Source organism: Symphodus melops (genome assembly GCF_947650265.1).
Source record: "Symphodus melops genome assembly, chromosome: 2".
Classification (NCBI taxonomy): domain Eukaryota; kingdom Metazoa; phylum Chordata; class Actinopteri; order Labriformes; family Labridae; genus Symphodus; species Symphodus melops.
The window spans coordinates 27,496,868-27,508,904 of record NC_136692.1 but is presented as its reverse complement, the minus strand read 5'-3'; the positions used below and the strand labels follow the sequence as shown (position 1 = coordinate 27,508,904).

Here is a 12,037-nt window from a genome sequence, read left to right as displayed (position 1 = left end):
TTTGAATATGTAAATATTGAATACATCAAAAGAAAGATCAGAGCCTCTGCTTTCATATACAAAAAACTATTTTATTCAAACTTCATTCAATCTTTTTTTATCAGCACTTGAATATCGGCCATTTTCACAAAAAAACAACATTCCGGACAAAAAGCTGAGAAAACAGCACTTTTGTAAAACACACTTATTTTCAATAAAAAAAAGTGATTTTGAGTTTACATTTGGATTCTTTTTACTTTCATTTGACAACTACAGTTATATTTTAAAATAAATAACTAAAATAAATAAAAATGATTCCATAAAATTATAAATTTTCTTTGAATAGTGTAGCACTACAACATTTACAAACTATATTATACATTTTTCTTCTCTTATACACTCAGAAATACTTTGTTTTTACAAACACTTAAATATCATTATTATTTTCAATAATAAATCATTAGGTGAACAAAAACCTGATCAAGAAGAGAGACAATTGTGTATCCCAGGGAAGTGCCTTCTCTGCAATAGGGTTTCATGTTGTAACAGTACTCTGTGTCAGAATCACAAAGGATGTAGGATTTGAACCCATATTTGACAGGTTTTTGGGGATTGTACACCCTGAACGCTCGCCGTCCACGCCACAGAAGCATACTCTCATCAATGCAAATGTTGGCGTTAGGTTGATACATTTGACTGAATTTAGATATAAGGTAATATAAGACAGGGCGGACTTTGTACAACCTGTCAGTGCTATTTGCTGGCCTTGATTCATAATCATTGGAGTGTAGAAATCTCCATATGATTTCAAACCGGTTGCGGGACATGACCTTGTTGAAGTAGGGGGTGACCAAAATGTCATCTGTAGACCAGTACATTTCAAGGTCAGGCTTAGGAATGATATGATCAAGAGCAGCAGCATCATTTAGAGGTCCAGGGTTCTCAGTGAGCTGCCAGTTCATTTCTTTCCACATCAGATTACCTGGACCAGGACCTGAACCTGGCTGGTTTAAAGACCCTCTTGCTTGGTCACCAGGTACTTGACCTCCACCACACCCATAAGATCCACAGGTCCGACCTCTGCCTCTTTGCTGTGTTCGACCTGTAGATAATTAGAAAGACAATTTTTTTATTCAACAGTGTGATATGCACAAAGAGAGGAACGTTATTTTTCGGCCTCTTCATATCACATCTTACCTTTTTCACCTTGGGTAGTTCTGTATAAAGGACACCTGGGCCTTGAATCCCTGGACTCTGTGTGTAAAATGACAGTAAAATGTCATACAAATGTTCATTTGGTAAATAGTTTGTGTACAAAATGAAAGCTAAATTATTTCTTTTTTTATCTTCTCTCACAAATTAGCAGATGCTCTTGTCTTGTAGTATCTAATAATCATACAATCCAAGTGACATACTATCAAACTAAATAAAATAGGTTATCATGACTCACCGCTTGCACCTACGTGTATGTCTGGACCTTGGAGACCTGGACCTTGGAGACCTGGACTCTGTGTCTGGAAATTACAATAAAAAGTCCGTCAAAAATTCGTTTGGTACATAGTTTATGTACAAAAATGAGAGATATGTTATTTCGACGTCGCGTTATCAGATGCATATGCTATCACGGTGAATCAAAAAATAACGTGATCATATCTTACCTCTGACACGTCCTGAATCCCTCCATTCGCTGTCGCCGCTGCTGCCTTCATCCAGATCAGTTTCACGGAGGTCAAAAAATGAATTATCAGAGTCTGTATCGATAATTAACTCTGTAGCTTCCGCAGCCGAATATCTCCTTGCTGGCGCCGGCATGTTTGTACTGTTCAAGAGCTTTTATCTCATATCTAGACGGCTAATGTTGACTTTTTGACGCGCGTCAAACTCACATACAGACTGATAGAACTCCGCCCGCTAGAAAATAAGGACGTAGAAAATGTTTGTTTTTTTTCTCTCTACTTTCCCGCGGGTGGTCTTGTTTGTTGGTTTTTGACCCCACAGTCCTGTAACTTTTTCACAACATCAGTCAGAGCGCCCCCTATCATATTACACTGAAAACACCAATTGACGGAAAATCTCGTCAATGGCGGATAACGGTTGGATCCAAATGACGGAAAATTCCGTCAATGGCGGGGAATGAGTTAAAAAGACAACCAGATACGCTTTGGTCCAGCAGACTGACTGTCTCGGTCTCTCTTTATGACGGTCAGGAGTTCGAGAGTTCCACCTAATCCTGTTGATGTCTTCAGGACTTCCCGGAAAACAGAATAGTTAAACCATTATCTGTCTATATGATAAATGTATATGTTCGAGTGTCTGAGATTTGAAACCGTGCCTGTTGTTTGTCAAACAGTTTAAAAGGAAACTAAACTAAACTTCCCCCCCCAACTGATTTTATGCTCTGTCGTATAAAACTAGACAATGTCCATGACTTTGAAAAACTCCAATGTTGAAATCTCTATTAAAAGAATGCAGATGTATCAACATTGCCATCAAGTGGACAAAAACCATCGTGGGATGTGTAAGATGTGTAATGATGTAGTTGTACTCTCATAATCATAGATTGTTTTACTTAGTTACAGAAGACGTTATTTAAAGACACTAAGTCTTCACATGTGGTTAATCTGCGTTGTTAAAGGTTTTCTTATATAATTTTTTTTTTCAAACTTCAGGATGAAATGTATCGACCGATGGTAACCACTCCTTTAAAACCAGATATTTTAACCTAAAATATATGATGTAACCTACATTGATGTGAATCTTTAAACAACTGATATCTAATTGAATGAATGGTGATTTACATGTTTAGTCTTATTCTTAAACTTAGAGAGGAATCTAAAACTAAAACTAAAGACAACGCCTGTACATTCAGGAGGAGGGCCTGAAACTCCCCCTTTTTCTGACCTGATAAAACCCCTGAACAGTAAGTAATACCGGTTGGTTTTTTCGTGGCTTGGGCTGGTGCTGTGTTTTTGGCTTGTGGCTTGTTGAGTTTTGCTCTTAAAGGGGCTGACTCTGTTCCATCGAGTCAAGCCAGGCCCAGCAGTTTGATCCCCTGCTGCAATTTTTTCTGGAAGACGAACTCATTTTGTCTTAATCTAATTTTTAGCTTTTCCTGCAAGGCAAAGTTTACTTTATTTTTAACATTTTCACCGTAGGAATGATTCCTACTAAATTAATTTTAATTGCAACTTTTTACGCGTACATCTTTGGATTTTAATCTTTTCTTGCACACGCAAGGCCTTTTCAAACTTTTCTTCGGCTCACCGCATCTTTGAACTACAATTTACAGAAATGGATTAAATTCAAGATGGCCATGAGATTAATCTAAGAAGGAAATTGGACTTTCAAAGACTTTCAAAAGAATTTATTTTTTGTTTATATTGTTTATATTTTATAAATATTGGTCGTGTCTTTTTAAGTAATCCAAGTCCAAATTAAATCCCAGATTCTTTAATCCAGTTTATTCTTTATTCGTTTGCCGTCTAAAATACTTCAAACAATATTGCGTTGTATCTCGTTACTAAACATAATTTCACCATACGAGTCAAGTTATATATATAGTGTTCAAGGTATAACATTTCATGCTCACAATACATCAGTATTGCATTTCCCTGCCAAAACAATATATTATTTTATTTTGTTTTATATTTGTTTTGTTTTATTTCATTATTATCATTTATTAAACTTAACATAAAATTCAGTACTGTGTTCCGTGTCTCTCTTGATAAGAAACTGCTCTATAATTCACACTTATGATATGAGATTGATTTAATTAATAACTAATAACTAATTAATTATTCATAATTAACATAGTTATTCCTGGAAAAGCCAGGTGGTGCCCTATCAACGAGGAACATATTAGACTTATGTTTAATACACTTATTAGACTTTTACAGATCTCTGTAGCATCCTATGTGAAGCTAGGAAATATTGTCTAATCAATTAAAATATGCAACATTGTTGTCTTCCAGCTTCTGTCTGCACTCCGTCCATCAGGATCAACACGACTGCGATGAACAGCCGCTGCAGCTTGCTCACAGTGGAGTGCAGCGTGCAGAGCAGCAGAGAGCTCAGACTGCCGTGGTTCAGAGGCAGAGACAAACTGAAAGAGACGAGCCGTCCTGATCCGTCCTCTATGTTGCATCTCTCTCTGCTCATACGGGCAGATGAGGAAGACGAGTACAGCTGTGTGGCTGAAAACCCTGTGGATCAGAAGAGCAGCAGACTGCACACAGCAGACACATGTCTGAACAAGGGAGGTATGATGATGAGGCTGGGGAACACAATGCTCCTCCTTCTCTCTGTCTCTGTCCTCTTTTTGCACCTTCTCACTGATTTATTATGAATCAACTCAAATAATGATGTTTGTTGTAAAAACATTTAAAATGTATGAATACATTTATTTTCCAACAGCTTCAGTGAACTCTTTGAATTAGAGTCAGGCAGATTCTTTTAAAATGTCCATGCTCCCTTTCTCTCTCGCTTTTTTTGCATCTCCCCTCAGAGACGTGTAGTTTCTCAAGTTCTCCTTTGACGATGATGTGTAGATGATGAAGAAATATCCGCTGACACTGACTTGCATGTAATAGAAGACATATATTTACAAAAACAGCATCAGTCCAGGTTTGCCATGTTACCTGGGAGAGTCACCAGTCCATTGTGATCCTCTTGAACAAAGAAAAGACCCTAGTATTTATGCAGCATTGGTCAACAACATCAGGACATTTACGACTTCATTTAGGCTTTGATCATTCAGGTGTGCATCTCCTACAGTCCTACACCCCCTGTGGTTCCTCAGGACATATGGCTTCAAAGGTGACAAGTCACCATGGGGTGACTTCTTATCTCCCCCAATGTATTCTAAGGGTCTGTTCTCATTTCAATACTAAATTGTTTATCTTTCACAGTCTTAAGGAATGACCCCAAATAGACCCCTTCATTGCCTTTGATGTTAAACAAATGTCTAGACTTAAAAACACCATTTGTCCCACCAATAGCTCACATGTTTTAGCAGCATACTTACACTTCACATACTTATTTATATTACATTGTGTTGCATGTAAAATACACTTCAGACGCTTAGCTGGTGTAAGACTGAAGCGACAGTACGGCTTGTTTTCTCCACTGTACTGGGTTTTGTCACATCCCCGGGTTAAGTGACTGTTTATTTTCTGTTTTCCTCATGAATGTGCTTGTGTTTTACTTGTCACTCACCCTGTGTCTCGTTTCAGGTCTGTTGGCTGCATGCCCTTCCCCCAGTGTGTCTCAGCCTGCTGATTACCTGATGTGTCTCACCTGTGTTTTGTTAACTCCACCCCCTGTTCAGTATTTAATCAGTCTCGGTCTTCCCCTCACTCTGTGCCAGTTCGTCTTGTCTCTTCAGTAGCAGTGTCCCAGCATTTTTTAGTATCTTGATTCTTGTTCTGACCGTCTGTGTGTTTTTGGATTCCTTTTTTGCATGCCGATTCTGTACCTTTGCTTCCTTGGACTGACTCCCGTGTACCGAACCCTGACTGGATTAAACGTTTTTGAGAAACTGTTTGTGCCTACCAAGTCGTGCATTTGGGTCTCTTTGTGTGTTCGTGACAGGTTTGGCTATGATAGTTGTGGTGGTGGACCACATCAGATTCAGGCGACAAACCCAACAAAGACGCTGAGAGTGTAATCTCATCACGTGGGAGAAGAACACACAAGAAAGTCCTGCACCAAAGGAAAACACTGTTAGTTCAATGAAAGTGATGATATCACCTGGTTTATTACAATGCTTGGTATTGGTACAACTAAAATGCTCGTCTCTGCTGTGCAAGCTTTTATTTTGAAATGCTCCTTGACAAACATGAAGACACTTCCTGAGGACCACAAGAGTGAAAACGTTGTAGATTTTCAACACAGATACGTGTAATTTAGAGTTACCATGGCCTCTTTAGAACTCAATCAAAAAGCTGATTGTTGTGTTATATGTTTATAATAACCGGGTTAGGGTTTAAAAAGTGACCATGTTAACAGGGAACTTTTCGTTCAACATCTGTGGTTATTTTAGTTACAATGTACGTTGAAGATGGAAAGTGTCCTAACTATGGCTGCTTAACTGTAATGTTAGCTTAAGTTGATTATTAAGGGAATTAGCTGATGTACTTTTATCACATCTTCGTCAATGTTTTAACAGATAACAAAGTTCTATACCTTTGTGTTGATGAGCACATACAAACATTTCGAGTTGTGAAAACCTTTGAGTCTGACACCAGGTAGTAAACTTTTCATAAAGTACTGGGAAGATGTCTTGGACAAGTTTTTAGTATTCCTAAACCATAACCTAAATTAAAAACATACATGCTAACATACCTGTAAGCAAATCAGACGAAAAAAATGTCACAATATATATTTTTATTACAAACATTTTAATTTCAAATACAAATGTTATGTCTTCGGTAAAAAAAAAAATCCTCAATGGACAATGGCTTCTTGACAAAGAAAGAAAGTGGTTTCATACATACAGCATTAAGTCATCAGCAAATCCTCATTTTATAATACATTCAACTCGTGTGACAGATTGAGGTTTATTGTTTTTCAAAAAATCTAATAAGCTTTGTCTGCCAACACCTCCTCAAGATCCCCTCCATCAGGCTGAAAGGTTTCTGATCAGCTGCTGTCATGTTCAGCAGGTCTCAGTACTCCTCACACAGATGAAATACTTTCCAGTACTGCATTGACTATTGCTCCAGCCGCCTGCAACACAAAATGTTCAACCATTAACATTACAAAAGTATGACACTGGTTGTTTATGTTCCTTTAATGAAAAAAAACAATTATAGTTGTTCTACAGTATTATAACAAGACAGAGAAAATGTAATGATCTAAATAAATGTAAAATAGAAAAGTGTCATTAAAGTATTCATAAAAGTTTACATTTTAGAACCAAAGTCCTAAATTTATGTTCTTCTTTTTCAAGAAAGGTACTGGAGTTCCTGAAGTAGCTCCAGTAGTGGTCAATCCAAATCTTGCTTCTTCTTTGTTTTTGTTTTTTTTGTTTTTTTAAGTTTGCGTTTTAGATTGACCTGCAAAATTCAGAGTTCAGAACTTTTCTTCTGTTTTTTAGAAATCTCTTTCATGTTACGTCCCTTTATCCTGTTTGTGGTAATATTATCAAAGTATATGTTTATTTTGGTTCATAGCACTATAAACTAGTTCTCAGCTCTGCATGTATAAAACTATAATTGTAATCCAGAGGTATTTTACGCTTTAATCACACTTGAAGTGAGAGGTGACTTTAGACTTTAGACTTGACAGGTGGAGGTGTTGTGACTCACCTGAGGACCGAAGGTAGATGCACGGGTAGCTGCTGCCACTGTTTTGAGAGTACCAGTTGGAGTAGCTGAAGCGGTGCTGGTCCACCCACCTCCATTGCTGCACAAATCAACAACACAGTTGATTAAACATGCCACAAACTTCTGTCTGTCCACAGATCTCACAGTCTAGGATGTTCAGTCAACAGTTACACACACTTTGATATTTTATTTTATTTTGTATTATGTATGATGCGTTAATAACCTGGAAGTAGTATCCTCCCATCCAGGCGGTCGTGCTGCCTGCCCTGGCGGTGAGCGACTGGAGGAAAGTGTATTCAAACAAATCACGGGCAGAAGCCAGGGAGGATCCTTGACCGGCGCAGTATGACTAAGGGACACACACAAATACACACACAAAGAAAAAATGTATTGTCAGTGAAAATCTTTAAAAAAAAATTAAGTAAATGTAAATATAATCAAGCACATCAGCAAGCTGCAACTCTACTGCCTCGGACTATCACACTGTTCATATATGTCCCAGTTTGTTAGTGATATAGAAGAGGTCCTCACCAGGGTAGAAAAACAGACAGACAGACAGACAGACAGACAGACAGACAGACAGACAGACAGACAGACAGACAGACAGACAGACAGACAGACAGACAAGCAAACACACACACACACACACACACACACACACACACACACACACACACACACACACACACACACACACAGAGGGCATTCTTGCCAATAAAGCTTTGAACTGATAGATAGATAGATAGATAGATAGATAGATAGATAGATAGATAGATAGATAGATAGATAGATAGATAGATAGATAGATAGATAGATAGATAGATAGATAGATAGATAGATAGATAGATAGATAGATAGATAGATAGATAGATAGATAGATAGATACTTTATTGATCCCGAGGGAAATTCAAGTAAGTAGTAAGTGAACTTGATTTATTACCTCAGCGCTGCTCCAGGAATAAGAATAGCTCACAAATTTATAGCAGTTGCCTCTGTATCGTTCCCAACCATTTGGACAACTGAAGAAACGTTGTCCTGAGAATGAAAGAGACAAGCACCTCATAACTCTGACAGACAGATCAGAGAATCATCGTGAAGATGCAGAGTGAATATTCAAAGACAGGAAACCTGGCGAATCGACCTCTGCAGCATCTACCATGGCAGCATACTCCTCTAAAAGTAGAGGAAAAGAAGTTATGTTTAGATCAAATGCTAATCAACTCAGGATGCACACAATGAGTTCAGCTTTTTACCTTCATTTATATGAAGTTCATCTTCGGCCACTGAGAAAGAAACAGAGAACAAGAGCTGTGTTGGAGAGCGATTCAGAGAACTCACACAACACACTGCGTTTTATGTGTGGGAGTAACTTACACGGTTTGTTCTCCTGCTGCTCTGGAACTGCAGCTGCAACATCTGCAACACCTTCAACAACTTCAACATCTGCGACACCTTCGAAATCTGCAACAGGTTGAATATCTGCCAAATCTGAAAGGAAAGCCATTTTTAAGACTCAGAAAATTACTTTTATGCATCATCCTTCATGGATGTGTGTTGTGACAACTCTGCCGCCGGGTTAATGGGAGTCTTTGGCTTGTTGCTGGTTCCCGTGTGTCCTGGTTGGTGGCTCATCAGCAGGATCAGTCCACAAATCTGCCCACAAAGAGCTGCTGGTTTCTCTCATTCGCCCTCTGACTCTCTGGCTCTTTGGTTGTGGTTTGCAGACAATCTGACTCCCTGATTCTTCGTCTCACAATGACTCTTCTGTTTGTTCCGACTGTTCTGCTTAGCACATACACATTTCCATTCGACCTACATGACACAGTATATAGGGTCTGTTTTCGCCCATTGTAAATATAACTACTTTTTGAACTTGTCAGCTTGTCTTGTCTCTCTACTTTGTCACTATCAATGAGCCTGGTTGTCACAGTGTTTGCTGTGAGTCCACGTAATTAATATCCTAGACCTGGTTTCCAATCCAAAAAGAGGAAAATCTATGAATCTTTTACCAACATCCATAAGAAAAAGGTAAATAGAAAAACAAAATGATGTTACCTGCTGCAGCTGTGAGAGCGAGAAGAGAAAGGAGCAGGAGAGCCTTCATGTTGATGATGAGGATGATGAAGTGACTGGAGGCCTGCAGAGAGTCAGAGACAGTCAGTCAGTTACAGAATATGTTAACATGTAAGAGAGAGAGAGAGAGAGAGAGACAGAGAGAGAGAGAGAGAGAGTGACAGAGCGAGAGAGAGAGGCTGTCTTACCTGTCAGGTGAATATCTGCTGATGCTCAGGTATCAGGTGAGTGATGAAAATGAGGTTGTCCTGCTCTTTATATACACACACCTAAACGTGAGCTTTGACCTTGGGCTGAAACGTGGGTGTGTTTGTTTCCGTGCATGTGTTTGGTCAACGTGTCCCAGTTTGTGGGAAACAAGGCCAATAAGGAAACACTGATAGAAACATTCTTACTGATAAATTACTAATATGGAAATATGTTCAGACAACGACGATAACGTGTGACTGACACACTTTCAGCATTAATGGTGCTATGGGATTTAGACTTAATGATGAATGTGTAATTATTAAATACTGAAAGCTCAGCAAGTGTACTTGTCAAAGTTTAAAGTCGAGTCCATGCTAAGTGAAATAAAAGTAAATGCAAAGTCAGAGTGGAACATTTTAAACAACCACAGTTTATCTCGGCTGTACAGGTGTAAAACATTATAAATAACAAATGTGAATAAAAATTAGAAATGTAAAATACAATTAATAAAAGTATTTAAACATAATAAATTTGAGCATCCTAAAATGTTGAAAGCCAGTGCAGGGTTGTCAAAAATCACAACAACATTGATATAAAGGCAGCTGTAGGAGGCTAAAGGGACCAAGAACACTGTTCTCTCATTTCTAGTTTGAAAATCTCTGATACACTAAATAACAGCCACGTCCTGTGTAACATTGTATGTCAAGAGATTACAAGTGAAAAATAAGACCTACATTTGGTTTAAAACGTAAAAAATATCTTGGGATGCCTCAAGCAACATTAAAGTTTTTTGTAATGTGAGATGAACTAACTAATATTACCATAATGGGACATTTTTACTGATTCACATTTTCAGTTTTTGCTATTTGTGTTGTTGCTATTTATCAAGTTGTTGAAGTAACTGTATATCAATTCTTTATGAATGCCACTGTTTACATAACTATTTACAATATATCTATTAAGAGTTTGTAATAACATGACCTGCAAGTACCTATTTAACTGATCCTCATTTATGCTGCATTTGCAGTATGCTATATACCCTCTTTTGTCAACAGTTTCTTCACAGAACTTAAACATGTCTTCTATGTTGTGAAAGATGAACTTGAATGGCTCATGGATTTCTTTGCTCTCATCCTCTTCAAGGTCTCTCGTGTCTCCTGAACCCAGGGCTTGGAAAACAGTTTTACATCTTCTGCAGTCTGCAGAGCGTCAGGCAGGTCAACTATGACTGCAAAGAAATGTGGGTTTGCCTGAATCCATTCTGGATGAACTAACCAACATTTCCACTGTCAGGCACTAAGCTTACACTTACACTGTGTGAGCGACAGAGCTCCATTAGCCCTGAAACAAGCTTAAACCCTTTCAAAACCTCCTTCTTACAAGGTCTCCATCCCCACGTGAATAGTCTAATATCAGGTTGATTAGAGCGAGCAGATTTCAACTTCAAGAGCAGAGTTGCTCCACATGAGTGTGTGCCATTCTTTGTCCCGCCCCCTCATGTTTTCTATGTAGCAGTTGGTTGAAAAAGCTCTCGGTTGGTGAAAGTGAGCGCAAAAACATGTAATTTACAAGTGGTAGTTCATGTGTTCATGAGCGAACTGACAGAATTAGCTTGTGATTTCTTAAGCTTTTGATTACAGTTTATTATTAAAAGAAGTATAACGCCATAGTGTGGAGCCTCAACATGCTAACTGAGTGCAAATTATTTATGGTGAACAAGAACAAAATTCACTCTGGAGACAGAGAACAGCAGCTGAAGTTTATTTACTAAGAGTCGCTGAGCACTGTGTGTTGTTTCATTTTATTTTGTTTGCATTTTAATAGTTTCTTCACGAACACAAAATTAAGACAAAAGAAAAATAAAGTAACAAAAAGCTTTTTCAAGAAGCATTTTACGAAGTCAAAACTTGTCAGCCTTTTCTTGGGTCCCTGCAGAACATATTAAAATAAGTCAGAGATTAAATTGAACAAGTTAAACAAACCCAACCTGCAACTGCTATGATTTATGACTGTGTACTGAACTTTGAGCGAGCTCTTACAAAGGGGTATCTTTCCCAACACTGTTTATCACAGCAATAAGGAAATGTTCTTTCATGTCATTAAAACATGTTAAAATCGGCACGTTTTCTGTACTGTGTCACTTTACAGCACAAAGTGTGGCGTTATGAAGTTCAGCTCTTAAATAAGTCTTTAATAAAACAGTTCAAATTTAAGTTGATAAAATGTCTTCATGTAAGCTGCGAGAGGTCTGAATATTCTGTGGCACATTTACTGACATTTAACATTTACAGCAATGAATTATGAACAGAATCAGAAACCATAAACCAGAGAGAGAAGAAGTGGAAGGGGGAAAGTTCAAGGACAAATTGGCTTTCGGACAAGTTGGAAAAATACAGGAAAATGGTTAAAACACGTGTATGACTTGTATGATGTGCATAAAATGAATATTCTGGACGTTTGCAATCAAAGCA

The 12,037-nt window shown here is 38.1% G+C and overlaps 1 protein-coding gene and 1 long non-coding RNA gene across 2 annotated transcripts; both read right to left on the bottom strand.

Annotated features, from left to right (window-relative positions):
• Positions 1 to 50: 50 nt before the first annotated feature.
• On the bottom strand, positions 51 to 1,489 carry LOC306842395. Its single transcript, XR_013781732.1, has 2 exons — positions 1,430 to 1,489; positions 51 to 1,233 (listed from the first exon to the last, which is right to left on the bottom strand). It is a non-coding gene; the product is annotated as an uncharacterized lncRNA (long non-coding RNA).
• A 4,859-nt stretch (positions 1,490 to 6,348) lies between these two features.
• On the bottom strand, positions 6,349 to 8,867 carry LOC306820584 (ladderlectin-like). Its single transcript, XM_079338463.1, has 7 exons — positions 8,679 to 8,867; positions 8,558 to 8,587; positions 8,433 to 8,477; positions 8,245 to 8,339; positions 7,528 to 7,653; positions 7,287 to 7,383; positions 6,349 to 6,705 (listed from the first exon to the last, which is right to left on the bottom strand). Exons 1-7 carry the CDS (start codon positions 8,806 to 8,808, stop codon positions 6,635 to 6,637), a joined length of 594 nt encoding a protein of 197 aa, XP_079194589.1. The 5' UTR covers positions 8,809 to 8,867; the 3' UTR covers positions 6,349 to 6,634.
• Between the last annotated feature and the right edge of the window lie 3,170 nt (positions 8,868 to 12,037).